The 15086-nt window shown below is 35.9% G+C and overlaps 1 protein-coding gene across 3 annotated transcripts; it reads left to right on the forward strand.

Annotated features, from left to right (window-relative positions):
• Positions 1 to 114: 114 nt before the first annotated feature.
• LOC139147114 (thymidine kinase 2, mitochondrial-like) lies at positions 115 to 13101 on the forward strand. 3 transcript variants are annotated; one of them, XR_011555649.1, is made up of 7 exons: positions 115 to 766; positions 6440 to 6568; positions 7328 to 7491; positions 8221 to 8309; positions 9122 to 9279; positions 9548 to 10143; positions 10175 to 13101. XR_011555649.1 is itself a non-coding variant. In XM_070718015.1 (6 exons), exons 1-6 carry the CDS (start codon positions 635 to 637, stop codon positions 9668 to 9670), a joined length of 795 nt encoding a protein of 264 aa, XP_070574116.1. In that variant the 5' UTR covers positions 115 to 634; the 3' UTR covers positions 9671 to 13101. The 3 variants fall into 3 exon arrangements, 2 of the variants coding, with proteins under 2 accessions (XP_070574116.1, XP_070574117.1); XM_070718015.1 differs by having other exon boundaries at positions 9548 to 13101; XM_070718016.1 differs by having other exon boundaries at positions 494 to 628; positions 9548 to 13101.
• Positions 13102 to 15086: the final 1985 nt, after the last annotated feature.

Below are 15086 nucleotides of genomic sequence, written 5' to 3' on the forward strand. Positions count from 1 at the left end.
ACGCGGCGCGGCGGCCGCTATGTATGTATCACTCCACTCGTACCGTGGGGGTCAATGGGTCGGGTCATGCATGATTGGATAAGTCTGTTCTACGCTTGCGCACATGATCAGTTATGTAAAATCAGAAAATGGCACCCGGAGACTCTACAAGACGTGTGATGTCCTGTTTGTATTTTGCTAAGGATAGATCTATGAACGGCTTCATGTTTCAGCGCTAATGCGCTCAATGGAAAGTTAACGGGCCTTGTCCTATTCTGATACGTTGTTTACCCATTTCACTCGCTAACCGCCCATAATTTTGACACTTACACTCCGACCCTGGGACTCCCTACTCAGACGTTCGGTCTTTACCCGCCAAACCCGGTAACCCGTGAGACCGAACAACTTGTTGTGATACATAACACAGACGCACTTGTGACTTTGAATACAGCCCATATCCATGAGGCTACAACTGCTAGATACATTGAGACAACGCTTGTAGCTACCACCATGAATCACATCTTACAGTGCGAATGTTGATCTTCTGAAGGGAAGAACAATCACTGTTGCTCACAAACTACTGGGCGCCCAGCCACCACTGCACTGCTCTGCACTTCACTGCGACCAAGGTATCCTGCACTTGTTACCTGTAAGTATGTTAATCGGCCGCCGGGCACGTGGGCGTTTCTTTCTGAACGCGGGGAGAATACTGCAGAGTCGAGTACTCGCGGGAGGTGAATGTATGAAAACAACGAATAGAACAGTGTACAACTCTAGGATGATAAATGTAAGTGAACACATTTCTCAGACTATAGAATCCTGCTTGAAGTATGCAGAAAGCAATTTCAAACACTTATGTTCAATCATGTTTTTTTTTTTTACTTCCATGATTCGATCATTGAGTACAAATGTGAGAGGTCACAAAGCTGGTCAGCACTGGTCTTATTCCTGTGATTCTTTCACTCCAAGAGTTACCCTCTAAGGGACTGTTCAGAATTTACTTCCAGGCCGGAGGATTTTCTCTTTTCCTGGTGATTTTTTCCATGCCCCCCCCCCCCTCTATAAATTATGGAGAAAATCGATGGTCCCCCTCATAGTTCTTTGTTTTTTTACCCGTGGCTCCCCAATATACATGTACATGCATACATGCACCATACTTACACACTGAGACACATATATTCTGACAAGTTTATCAAACTTTACAAGAACAATGCAGCACTTGGTCAATCAATGATATAACAAAATATTTCAGAGTTACAATTAAGTGGCCATAAAAAGCATGTTTTGCAGGAGCTGCAAGTGGCACACTTTTGGGAAGGTTAATGAACAAATCGGGTTGTAATACTTCTTTTGTTATGTCCACTATAAATGAGCCATTTTATAGCCCTTTTTTGATCATTTTGACAATTACTTTGCCCCATATATTGTTATATCAGTGGTCTATATCAAATCATTGACCCTGGAGGAAAACGGTACTGTTTTTCTCTAAGGTCTATGATCAAAACACTTTGGTTGTAAATGTTTCCAAGTTGCTTTTAACATTACATACTAGTGGTAAGTGCTCACAGGAAGAATATACCAATTATACACAGAGCAGGGTGTGTTCACTCACTAGACTAGTCATCTCACTTATTTCAGTGACAGAAGTAATAGGTGGAAATCAGTGTTTATCCAGGACGGCATCAGCAGGGGGGATTTTCCCCTTTACCAGAAAATTTAGGTGGGGATTTCACCAGTTCATGTGTTCTACTTGTATCTCTAAGGTGTGACTGCCAACAATACATGGGGGGCTGGTCCCCCCTTGACAAATTACTAGGGGATGCCAACATGTCAACAGAGGGGGAATCCCCCCATCCCCCTCTCTAGATGAAACACTGGGAAATGAATTGAAAAAAATTGATGAAAGTTTGACTGTAGCAGGTACAGACTTTTATGGTAGGGGACAACCTACCGGTAGTACCAGGGATATGGATTGCATGCAGTCGCAAAACAAACCGACAGATGTGTGAACAGCCCCTCTTTATTACATGACGTTGTCAGTTGCTGTCATTTTTATTCAATAGGCTTTCAGATATTGTTCGGACAACTGACTGTGAAAACAGTTTAGGCGACAGAAACAAAGGTGGGCGGGCGAGATTAAAGGTGGGCGGCGATTAAAAGAAGCCGGGCGCACCGCCCGTCAAAAATCCCTAGTGGAGAACACTGATATTGTCATTTTCTAGAAATCAAATACTGGTATGTTGTAGCATGTAAAATTGGAGTTCCCAATCTACTTTTTGAGATAATATATGTTCAATCATCCATTTCCCCATGATTTTGAGCTCCACACTTGACTTCATTGCAAGTTGACGGAATGACCTGTTCAAAGAAAACAATAGCCATGGAGGATAAAAAATTTATTTCATCACCCTCTTGATTCTTAACCCTTTCACCACCGTGGTTTGGCCCGATCCCATTGTTATCAATGGTGGTAGTGGACCTGTTTACAGGGAATTGGGGGTGAACAGGTTAAGTATCCTCTACATGTAGTATTTCTGATATAAACATCATGTATGAAGTTACTCATCCAATAAAAAAGATGTTGATCTGAACAGGAAAAAATAGACCTACGGTTTATCATCACAGCTTTGAATATTTATTGCTTTTGAGTAATCCATGGAAGGGATGGAAAATATGGGAAATACAAAGGGAAGAATGCTCACAAATGATAACTCAATCAGCAGTAACCTCTGGCAATTGACAGCTTGTGATTCAATAGAAGAGATGGCCCATGGTTCACATTTACTTGTGGTATAGGTATAATCAGGCAAACGCCCCTCTGACATCACAGGGATGTTTGCCCCGTACCTAACCACAAGCACCTGTGACATGAACCAAGGGATAGAATATTTGTCTGAATTGTTGTCGTGATCATTGTATGACTTCAAAAGGTTCGTGTAGAATTGTATACATTGGCCTTAGTTCAGAAGTTGGAGAAGACTCATGTTTTATGGCAATGAGGTTGATCTTTACTGTTGCTGTCAAATAGCAAAGTTGGCAGGAGTTTAATAGCAAGTTCTGATGGACATTTAATATTCAGTGTGAGAAGGTATTTATAATGGCATCAAGCATTCACTTATTTTCCCATTATATTGAAACTATACATATATATTTTGGTCATTTTCATAAGGATTAGCTTCAATTTTTAGCTACTATAGACTATAGTCTATAGAAGCTATTGGGATGGGTATCCGTCCGGCGTCCAGCGTCAGTCTGTATGTATGTATGTATGTATGTATGTATGTATGTATGTATGTCCGTTTGTGAGGCGTCCGTCCACTCAAATATCTTGAGAACCGCAGTACTTACTGATTTGATATTTGTTGTGTAGATAAAAAATATGATTTTGAGAAACTTTTTTTTAAATTTTTTGATATTGTTGAAAATAGGCAAATTAATGCCAAAAAAGGTGGTTTTGGTAAAAAATCTTCTTCTTCATAACCGCTGGTCAGACAGCTTTGTTATTTGGTATACAGGTCCCTAGGGATAACCCAACTTAGATTTGTTCAAATTGTGATGAAATATGGAAATGTGTATTTTTAAGGAATTTTTTGGTCATTTTTGGTCAAAATTTGACTTACATTGTATGTAATTCTTGCACTGTATAAACCCTATCAATTCACCCAGAAAAAATAATTAATATGATTTTAAATAAATTGAATTAATTAGGAAATCATCAAAGCCAAAATAATTTTAATGTGGAATTATCAGAAAGGTCAACTTTTATTGACAGTTCATAGTGAAATGCCTACCATCTTGGAGGATTAAAACATGGAAAGGCAACTTTCCTGAATCCCAACTTTGATATGTTCTGAACCACCATTTATGTTATCTAAAAGAAATTGCTCATAATAGTTTGTCATGATAAGGTGGTCAAATAAATAGAGATAGAGAAAGTTCTAATTTCCATTTATGGTTGACTTGGTAAGGATAAAATAAGATTACTTTTTAGGAAAAAAATAGAGTTGTCAATTAAAAGAGCGGTCAAAGTGATAGGGTTTTTATGGTAAGGCTGGGCTGTAAGATTCCTCATGTGCTATTTATAGCAATTATGCAATCTGTGTAAACAGTGCAATGAAAGTGTAACGTGATTCCTTATAATGCTTTTGATGACCTTGAACTTCTTAAGTTTCAAACATTTGTCTCTTCAGTGTGCTTTCTCTGAGTACGTACAGTCTCAACTTATTCGACAGAACTAACTTACAATGTTAATTTGAAAGTTAAAATGTGCTTGGTTAATAGGATGAAACTACTGATATTAAAAGATAACCAGCTCAAGATTCTTTATAACCTGACAGATATGCTGTTTTTATGACGTAAATCTTGATTTAAGCAACTCTTGTTTACTTTAATTAGAATGTAATTAACTCTCATTTATTTGCTATTTTAGACTAATATAGTCTGATGAAATATGCAAATCTGTATTTTTACGGATTATTTTTCCATTTTTGGTCTGGCCATCCTGAAATGAGCTATCAAAGATATCCACCTTATTCATCAATACATGTGTCACAAAAGGTTATTCTCTACATAACACTGCAGAGCTCTGTCAACTGTTGAGTCGCTTGTTTTTTCAAAACAGCTGGTCAGACAGCTTTAATATTTGGTTTACATGTCCCTAGGATGACCTTAGTGAGATAATTTCATACAGTCAGGAAATACTTAATTTTGTATCCATGTCTATAGTAGCTTCAGGGACTTTGGCCCTATGTTTGTTTATATTTTTAATATTCTTGATGAAAAATGATTTACCCATACAAATCACACCCTTTTGTGTTGAAATGGTAGAGCTCTCCAGTGTGGTCGACTGAGACGTCAGACTTTTAACCCTTTCAACCCCAGTTCCCTGTATACAGGTCCAACTTTACCATAGAAAACAATGGATTTGGGACAAATCATGGTGGTGAAAGGGTTAAACCAATCATACTGGATTGCAAAACAATACTGTCACTTTTTCAAGAGGTCAAAGTTCTGCCAGTGTTTTCACTTGGTAACTCTGCATGATAAGAGAACTTGTGGAAATCACCACATCCTTTGATGTTGTGTGAAAGAGTAAGACAACTTGTACTTTACATTCATATTACCTTTGTATGTCAAACACTGAAACTCCAAAGTATTTTCAAATAAACACACACACACACACACACACACACACATACACAGACTAACTACCATAAAATACAGAGACAGTCAGCATTCTTAGTAGTCGCGCCAGCGGCTTACTGACTACACATGCGCATATTCATAATATGCTATGCGACTAACCGGAAGTGTACCCTACCTTCATGGGCGCCGCCATGTTTTTTTGAGTACTCGTAAATAAACCAGTACAAAACATGCAAATTATTATTTTATAACATGCCATTTATAAAATATATCTTTTGTTAGCCAGTTAGTGTTATTATCTACCTTGTCGCTGATACAAAATATCGTTAATATCACGCATGAAAAGTAGAAAATGGGAGAAAACTGTCGTATATGAAGGGGGCATACGCAAAGAATGCTGGGATCGAATTTTAGAAAAGCGCCCCCTGTGTCAATAACTAGATTGAAAAATTGCCAGTTTTTAGACAGAATGCTCTAGTTTTCAGCTTGCAAGTGGAAGGTGGGCAGTTACAATTGCTATGGTAACAATGGCATAATAGGTCCCTTGTTTAACACAATAGGCTATTATCATGGTAAAAATTGCCAATTTTTGTCCAACATTTTTATACATTACAGAAAATCTATAAGCTTACCTGCACTGCTGCAGGGTTCGATGTCGTGTACGTACGTGAACTGCTTTCATCAGAGGGAAACTGAGCATAGTTGTTACAAACGTATATAAAGTAACAATTCTATTTTATCATGAATCAATACAAATAACATTGCCCATCTTAACCCCTGGCGCGACACCAAGGGCTGAGCCCTATATAATATTAACCTTAAAATAGACTGTGACACTAAAAGTTTGACAATGTTATTCTAGTCTACTTGTGTTTTTTTAAGCCTGTGATGCCAGTTAAGTTTTTAGTATCATTTTTGTGAAAATGAACTTTCACATTTACCACAAAGTTTAGTGCAGTTACCGTATGAAATTTGAATATTGGTAAATCTAGGCATTGTGCTCATCAATCTTAAACTTTCCATGGTGACCCCAGATTTTTATTCCTGGAAATGGTTCAAAGTGTCTTTGCGGAAAAAAACCGGCATTAGCAAAAGTTGAATCCTTTCTGTTTTAAGGCGTGTATTACCTCAAAGCCTGTACATAGTCCAATCTTTAATATCACAACAATTATAGCAATAAAGGCAGGGAATAATTCATAGACACTCACAAACCACAAAAACAGGATCATTTGCCCCAAATTATACGATACTATCGTCTTGAGGTATCAGAACTCCTTCCCTCTCATCATCATAATAATGGCTATTCTTATTCAAGATTGCTGTTGAAGGAAATATAGGAAGTGGAAAGACGACATTCCTTGATCATTTCAAGAAATTTCCAGAAGTTGAAGTCTGTGAAGAACCTGTGGAGAAGTGGAGAAATATTAATGGATATAATTTACTGGTTAGTGAACGTTAAAATTCCTCAATAACAGTTGTTCTCTACTTAAAATTTGAATACTTGTAATTTGACTTTTGTGAAAGTGTATAATAGATTGGTGAAACTTTTTAGGTTAATTTATTTCTGTCAAAATTGCTGCAGCTGTTTTAGAATAATGTATTATTTCTGTACAATAACACAAATATGCTTAAATGTTTTTTAAGAAACATACGTGGATATCCTTCATTATGTACTCTTATTGTTCGAAAATAAATTTTAGTGACTGACTGTCAGGATTTGGGTAGAGTAGCCATGAGTCATCAATAACAACATTGCTCAATGCCTCATGTACAAATTGAACACAATGAATTCAGACATGTTGTGGGAATAAAACAAGAAACTGGTATACAGGCAGAGCATAATGGAGGGAAAAGTTTGTGGAAATGCTGATCTACATTACTTTCTCTTTCTCATATCAACTTCCTCAAAGTTTTTCACTCTATCTGAAGCAATTCAAACAATTTCTATAAAACGTACATATACAGTGTCACTGCAAGGATTAGGGAACAAATTTTGTAGTTGAAAGTGCTGTACTTCAGTCCCTTATGACAGGGCGTCCTGGTAAAATGACTTACAATCACCAGTTTACCATACATAACAAAAACCCTTAAAAGAGAGATATACATGTTTTATATTCAACATTATATTCAACATTTGACATGCACTATAAAATGTCAAAGTTAATTTAATGCAAAGAGATGATGTTTTTTGTCTGCGTCACAGGGGCTGATGTATCAAGATCCTCACCGATGGAGTTTGACCTTCCAAACTTACGTGCAATTGACAATGGTTAAAATGAGAACAGCAAAGCAACAACGACCAATCAGATTGACAGAGAGATCAATTTACAGTGCAAAGTACTGTTTTGTGCAAAACCTATACAACTGGTAAGTTCTGCAATAAGCTGTTGGTCAAGATAATATTTCTTGGTTAAAGCAGCCTGATATAGTTTTCCTGTAAAGTAAAATATAAAAATGAAGTTTGATTTTCTGCAGTTGAAGATTTTTACATACGTTTTCTCTTCAAATTTTATCAATCTTTTGAAGGGTACCAGTCTTTGTACTTACACCTCAGAATGTACTTGACATAGTGCAAGGCATTCACACTCTACTTGCCCTTCAAAAGGTTTTCTTTCCTTTAAAAGAAAACGTATTCAGGCATCCACAGGGATATTCAGTTCCTTCAAAAGTGTCTAGTTATGAGAAAATATAAGAAATATATCAGTAATTTTATGACATCCTTCGTCTCTGAATGGGTTTAAAAGAATAGGGAAGTAAATTTTGGTTTCTAGCCAGTGCTCATAATCTTGTAATGTATTGTATGATTGATAATTAATATTTTTGGTTTCCATCCACTTACATAGTGACCTTTATCAATTCTCTTTACTTCTCTGATTAACCCTTTTTATTAGATACAAATTTCTAGTAATATACAGAAATAAACCTACATGTAAGTGTTAACCCCTGAAAGGATTGAATATAGAAGTATAAGAAATTGTGTTCAGTTGTATGCTGAAATAGGATTGTATAATGCTATGTTTTCTTTCATTCAACATAAATTCTCATAATTTGAATGGATTGAATTTAATGTGCATACCATTCTGATCCTTGTTACAGTGGATACATGCCTCATTCTGAATATACAGTTCTTACTGAGTGGTTTCAGTGGTTGATAGAAAACTTGGAACTCAACTTGGATCTTATTGGTGAGTATGTTGTTGATTGTAAAGAGAAAAAAATGATCAGAAGTATTTTAATAAATGTGTAATTCAAAACCTTTTTATGTTGATAGATGATGTTTTGCTTCAAAAGGACAGTAATCTTTACTATCGAAAAGTGTTTACAACATTTTATTATTGATACCTTTATCATGGAATTTTCAGCTTTTCTGTGTGAAACACTCAGTTTATTAAGACAAGAGATAAAAAATTTCATTGTATAGCAGTAAGTGTGCTCATGAAAAGAATGCATGAGACAGTGATCCTACACATGTAAACAGTGTCTGAACAGAAAGTCTAGTTTGAGTCATTCAGACAAGACTGATTTAGTATTGTCTTTAGACATTGTGTCAATGTTAAGATATTTTGAGAAACCCTTTCAGGCATTTTGCAAAAACCTGACCACAATCTGAATCACTGTGTAAATTCTAATATCTGTGTTGAGTTGACCATACATTCCCTGGCAACAAAGGCAAAACATCAAGTGTATTTACCCTTTATCAAAGTGTTAGTGGGGTTAGGGGTGAACCTTTAACCTTTGTCACCGTTGCAAGAATTAACCTTTGTTTGTCTGTGCCAGGCAAACCCTTGCTTGCACAATGTGCTTTGGGCTCAACATTGCAAGGATTTCATGAAGGACAAATATACAAAAATTAAAAAAAAAGTGTGTAATGCTAAATTAAAACAATGACTGTATTGCACTTGAATTAAACCTAGCAATCTTATATTATTTATTTGCTGCAAGTAGAGTGTCATGTGATGTAAAATAAACATATTAAGATATCGTTTGCATCCATCAGTGTATCTGAGGACAAGTCCTGAAAACTGTTTGAAAAGAATCAAGGAGAGAAATCGATCGGAAGAAGCTGGTATTACGGCAGAGTTTTTGGACGTTCTCCACAGATTACATGAAGACTGGCTGATACACAAACAATTTGAAGTACCAGCCAAAGTTCTGGTGAGTGATAAATAACTGTGACGATAAGACTCCACATGATAGTGAATACTCAATGAATTGTACCACATGATAGTGAATACTCAATGAATTGTACCACATGATAGTGAATACTAAATGAATTGTACCAAAGGTCTTGATCTCATTAGTACAGCATGCTACAAAATTAAATCCCACATATACTGAATATATCTAGTTTCAGAATCGTCACAAGAATCAAATTTTGTTTGTCACTTGTCCACCAAGTTTTGTTAACTTTTTTACTTTTTAGGTCCTCGATGGTGATTTGAGCCTCCATGACATGTGCAAGATGTTTGATGAAAAAAAGGATGAAATTTTACTGAAGAACAACTCGCATTCAAACTGCAGCCTACAGGTTGATACGATATCATGATACCCAGAATTCATTGCAGGCAAGGCATAAAGAAAGGATATACATCAGCATGTTTGAGGCAGATTATTGACAAATGTATGGCTTCCTCTGATTAATGCTGACTCTTGACGTTGTATGCTATTTGCTCTCCACCAATAATACTTTCACTGTCATAGTTTGGCCCAAGCCCATTGTTATCAATGGTAATGTGGACCTGTTGACAGGGAAATGGATGAACAGGTGAAACAGGAATTCAGATCTACACATGCACCAAACAGTGATCAGAAAAAGTTCCAAATCTTTGACCAACCTGACTGCTATGGTCACAGTTGACTGTGGCCATCAATTTTACAACTTCTAAGCCTCTAATATTTAAAGTGTGAATCAGAATGAAATATAACTGATGCAAGCAAACCAAACATTAAAAACAACCTTGGTTCATCTATTCTACCCGGGCATTGTTATCAGTAAACTACTGATACATAGAAACAGAGGCTAATAAACTACTGATACATAGAAACAGAGGCTAATACTTTCACAGAATTTTGTTCCAAATGCCAGTTACTCTATGTATCTCTTTGAGTTATACACTTATATGTCTGTGTGAAATAAGTAGGAAAGTCTATACAGATAGTAAGAATGTTATATCAACTTTTTCTAGCTACCTCAGGCAAAGTACCTTCTTATCACCATACCTTCTTATCACCAAAGTGTTATGCTCATCACAAGGAAATGGTCCATTTTGTTTTGTTTTTCAAAGCATGAAATTTTTTCAGAGAATTACTTCTTGGTGTAAAAGTTATTAATAATTTAATTATGAGTGCCATTTATGAGCATTTGCATATACTTTAGAAATATTTTAAACACCTTTCGGTTAAAGTAAATATGTACTTTCTCGATTAGGAACAATCAACCGCAGTCAGCTTTACCCTTATAAACCACAACGATAAATTATACCTTACCTCACAATCCATGATTGAGGGACAGTGTCAGTGGTTATGATGTCTCTTCAAAGATTTGTTTAAATAATTTGAATGAATGCAAGTTTATTGGTCATTTTCTCAAGTTCCACCAGAATTCAATTACTGTCTGGCCTGCACTGTATACAATGCAATATGTCATTGGGTATTTAATGTGGAAATATTCATTTCCTGTTCCAACTGTCTCATAAGTTCCATAAATTATTCAAACCATGTCTGATGATGAAAGGAGAAGGCTGTTGAAATGTTAGATTGACATGTGAACTTAATGTGGCATTTTGTCTTTGTAACATTGAAATACATATTTCATGCCAACAGTCCATATTTGACCTTGACGTTATACGCAGGTTGTGCGATTTGAGAAAAACATGGAGGTTTAAAGTTAAACCCTCAGCTGGCTCGTTCAGAAACAGAAAGTGTGTGGAAGTACAGATTGATACCATTCTATGGAGACCTATAAGAAGCAGGGCGTGTGTCACCATACACTGTGTGGTGCCATAACCCTTACTCACTGACTCCCTAGCTCAGATTAAATTAAAGAGCCATATATTGTATGGCACCATGACGTTTACTCATTGACTCCCTAGCTCAGATTAAAAGAGTGCCACTGACAAGTGTTCAAACTGTGGAACTTAAAATTCAGTCGACCCTTGAAATGCAAACTTCTTGAAAATGTTTGTCTTTCATTTATTTTGTGAGATCGGCACATGGCTTAACAAAGGTTAAACATGAACAGTTGGTATAAACTACCATGTTTAAGTATAGGATAAAGCCTGAGTACGAGGGCTCTTCTGGTATATAAAGACCAACCCAACGATAAAATGTCGAGGCCGCAGGCCGAGACATTTTATCGTAGGGTTGGACTTTATGTACCAGAAGAGCCCGAGTACGAGGTTTTATCCGACTTAAAAACTATCGCCCCTAACTGATATATTTTCGTTTTCAATGTGTTTATGTCAACCGTCCCATTTGTCAATGTAACATGTTTAGGATATGAATTAAAACTTTTATTGTGAAATAGCCTTCCAATGTAATGAACATCCTATAAATGCCCTAGGGCACATTATATAAATGCCCTAGGGCATAGCAGATTTTGTGTTGCAGCTGGTTTCCGCTGTTACCAAATTTGAATATTAAAACGTACCAGATGTCTACAGAATATGACATGTTCACTTTTGATTGGACAGTACTTTACTACGGCGCTGTCATTCGTTTCTGGCATTTGGTGACCAAGGGCTTTACGAGTAAATAAAACACCCTGAATTGAGCACTCTGATTGGTCAATCAACAGTAGATAGTTTTTAAATAATTTATCAATGGTCAAAAACCTCGGTGGCTGTGGCTAGAAATGAACGGGATTTCATCATGTACTGGTCAAAATTCTATGTGCAGTTTGATTATGTATATAATTTATGCCAAATAACGTTACCAATGAATCTTTAGCAATATATGAAGTATCAGGGAGTAGCAGGGGCAATATTATGTATCAAAATAGTCTTTTTGAATCCAGCATGGAATCTTCAGAACATGTTTGTACCTGTGTTTGTAATTAGGTGGTAGCCATTCTTTTTACTTGAGCGGAAAAGTAATTATTTTTTTCATGACGAACCAAACTCAGTTTACGCACATGTTTTAAATTCCCAAAGTGAGTTCTCAAACTGTAATGTCTTCAAGCTGATTATTAAGAGAATTTTTGTTAAGTTCCTGAAAATTCAAAATTGTTCCTTATGCTGATTTGTATGGTGAGTTATGACATTTTATTGTTTTAACACATGTATGTAACATACATGATTTCATCTGAACACACCCAACTGTGGCAAAGAGTACATCTTCAACATTTTTGAATCAAAGCACATGTAATTTTGTGGAAGTTTTCTATACTGATTATCGTCATGGCAAGAATGTCTGTAAAAGTTGACAAGATCAGCTGTTATGTTGTATCCCATCAGTGGTGTAATTTTTGATGAACCATCGTCTCCATGTGGTTGTTGTTATGTTGAAGAATCTGAGTCACTAGAGAATAATACCATTATTTTGTCTCATTGTACAATATTTCAATCAGTGCAATTGTTTGCAGAACAACACAAGCATTATTAGTCACCATAGTTTTTAAGTAGCTTGCATTTGAAAGAAATAATATTTGCATGAAACCTAAACTGAGAGATCCATCTCTCGAGGGCGCTCTCTACACTAGAGGGGAGTGTAGAGAGCATCATCTAGCAATGGATCTTTCAGTCTGCGTAAAACCATTTCAGTTGCTTTGATCCACTCTTTATAATATGAACTGAGAAAAAGCAAAAGTACTATAAATCTGGATATGGCATTCATGTTTTGGTAGCTGATCAACATTTTGAAACTGAATTATGTCATTGATAAAGTTGTTTCAGTTTTGACCATCTTAATTAATTTTTAAGATCATCAATTTTGTACAAGTTAAAGAACTTTTTAAATAAATTGATAAAAATAAGCAAATTGTACAGTGTACTCATATTATTTCAATATCAATAACTGTATAGACATGTAAATATTAATGTACTGACAAGATGACAAAAAGATAAAAGGTAATGTTCCTCACATTTTTGTGACAAAGCCAAATTTAGAATGAGGATTTTATAATAATGAATGCTTAGTAAATATTTACTACCAGAGAGAAACAAAAATGAAAATTCTCTATGTAATGAAAGATAAAAACCATTGCTGATGAAGTGTTTGATGCTTTTCAGAGCAGAAGAGTAAAATGTGCAAAAAACATACAGACCAAATGTTCTGAAAAAGTATAAGTATGCAACTGTTGTCCCTTAAATTTGCTTAGGGTACTTAGGGCATGTGTGCTTTTTAACTTTACTCTGACTCCCATGTTTTTGCCTCCTCACCAATCTCCTGACACGTTTTACACAATGGTCTGACAACATGGCAATGTGATCTTGGTTATTTTATGAACCCTTGTAGTATTGTTGAAGAGAGTGTCAAGACTCTAAAATAAGAACAGCATGCTTCAATTAATAGCTGTTGAACTTGGAATTTCATGTATCATCAACACTAGTCTGGCAGAGACCCTGCGATTTGCGTTCTTCCCTGTCAATCAGTTGGAACAAGTACATGTACGTGTCATCGTGGTGCACACAAAACAAGGCACAGTGACTGTGGAGAGTCTACATCAACACGTGCAGTGTTCCAAAATGCCTATTTAAATGTAATACCTATGATGATGTCAAATCTGTCGGAGCATACATACATATTTTTCATGGAACTCACAGCCCTGACTTTTACAGCAGTGACTGGTAATTATCGTGTGATTGCTGACTCAGATGTTTCAAAAGTAACAAGCTTTATTTTGAATTCACTGCAGGCAGACACACTTCTTAATGAGGTTTGACATCAATGTAACATTCGTTTATTATCACAGTAAATTGTTAAGTTTTCAATACAGTTCCTTTTCAGTTTGATGCTGACTGTTCATCACTACAACCCTGAGAGTGTTAAACAAAATATCAGAAGGACTGTCTTTTTCGACAGCCTGAGGAATTAGTCAGTTGCTGTCAGTTGATCAAACACCTGCCATAGAATTTGTACCAATTGGTTGATGTACTGTTTAACCTTTGAGAAATGAAGATGTGATCTCTAAAAATCTACTGTAGATATAAACTTCCAAGCATTTACAGCTAGTACACTGTAGTGTTTTGATGTTATGATGTATCATTATCATTCATTATCAAGGTAAACGCTGAAACATGTTACATCGTTATATCAAAACACTACTGGCTCAATTCAAGTTTTTATTCTCTAATTGCAAACCAGGAAGTGTCATGAAAAAAGACCCATTCAAAATCCTGGCAAAAAATCTCAGGAGAAGGATGCCAAGAGTGCTATGGTATGAGTAGTGATACAGAACTCGTAATTACATTCATTTTACAGGATTTAAAAAATTCCAAAGCAGCAAAGCCAGGAGCAGCTGACATTCTCAGTAACAAGTTAATTAATTTGCCTGGCAAACTAATTAACTTGTGTACATTTAAATAAAAGCAATATAATTTGCAAGAGGAACTAGCATAGTATATTTGAATTCTAAGGTCAAAAAAATTAAAAGTAGTCATGCATAGTTTGATTGAGATTTTCATTTCCGTCTGTACATATTGTGAAGATAGGCAATGGTGAAAATAAAGTCAATCTGATGCAAACATTTGCAAATACTCAACACACACTGACACTAACACAGTGTGGTATGGTACATTTCAGATGAAAGAACAACATGTCCAAAACTGAACACCATCAAATGGATATTAAAATCCAAGTAAATTGAATTGAAGTACACATACAACTCTGACTGTCTTTCACAACGAAAAACACTATAACCCTTGATATGAAAAAACTCCTTACTACAAGTCAACCAGGTTTCTTGTAAACAAGTCACATCAAACTCTTTAATATATTAAATCTAAAAACTCGTCCACAAAGAC

This window comes from Ptychodera flava, chromosome 13, assembly GCF_041260155.1.
Source record: "Ptychodera flava strain L36383 chromosome 13, AS_Pfla_20210202, whole genome shotgun sequence".
In the NCBI taxonomy this organism is placed as follows: domain Eukaryota; kingdom Metazoa; phylum Hemichordata; class Enteropneusta; family Ptychoderidae; genus Ptychodera; species Ptychodera flava.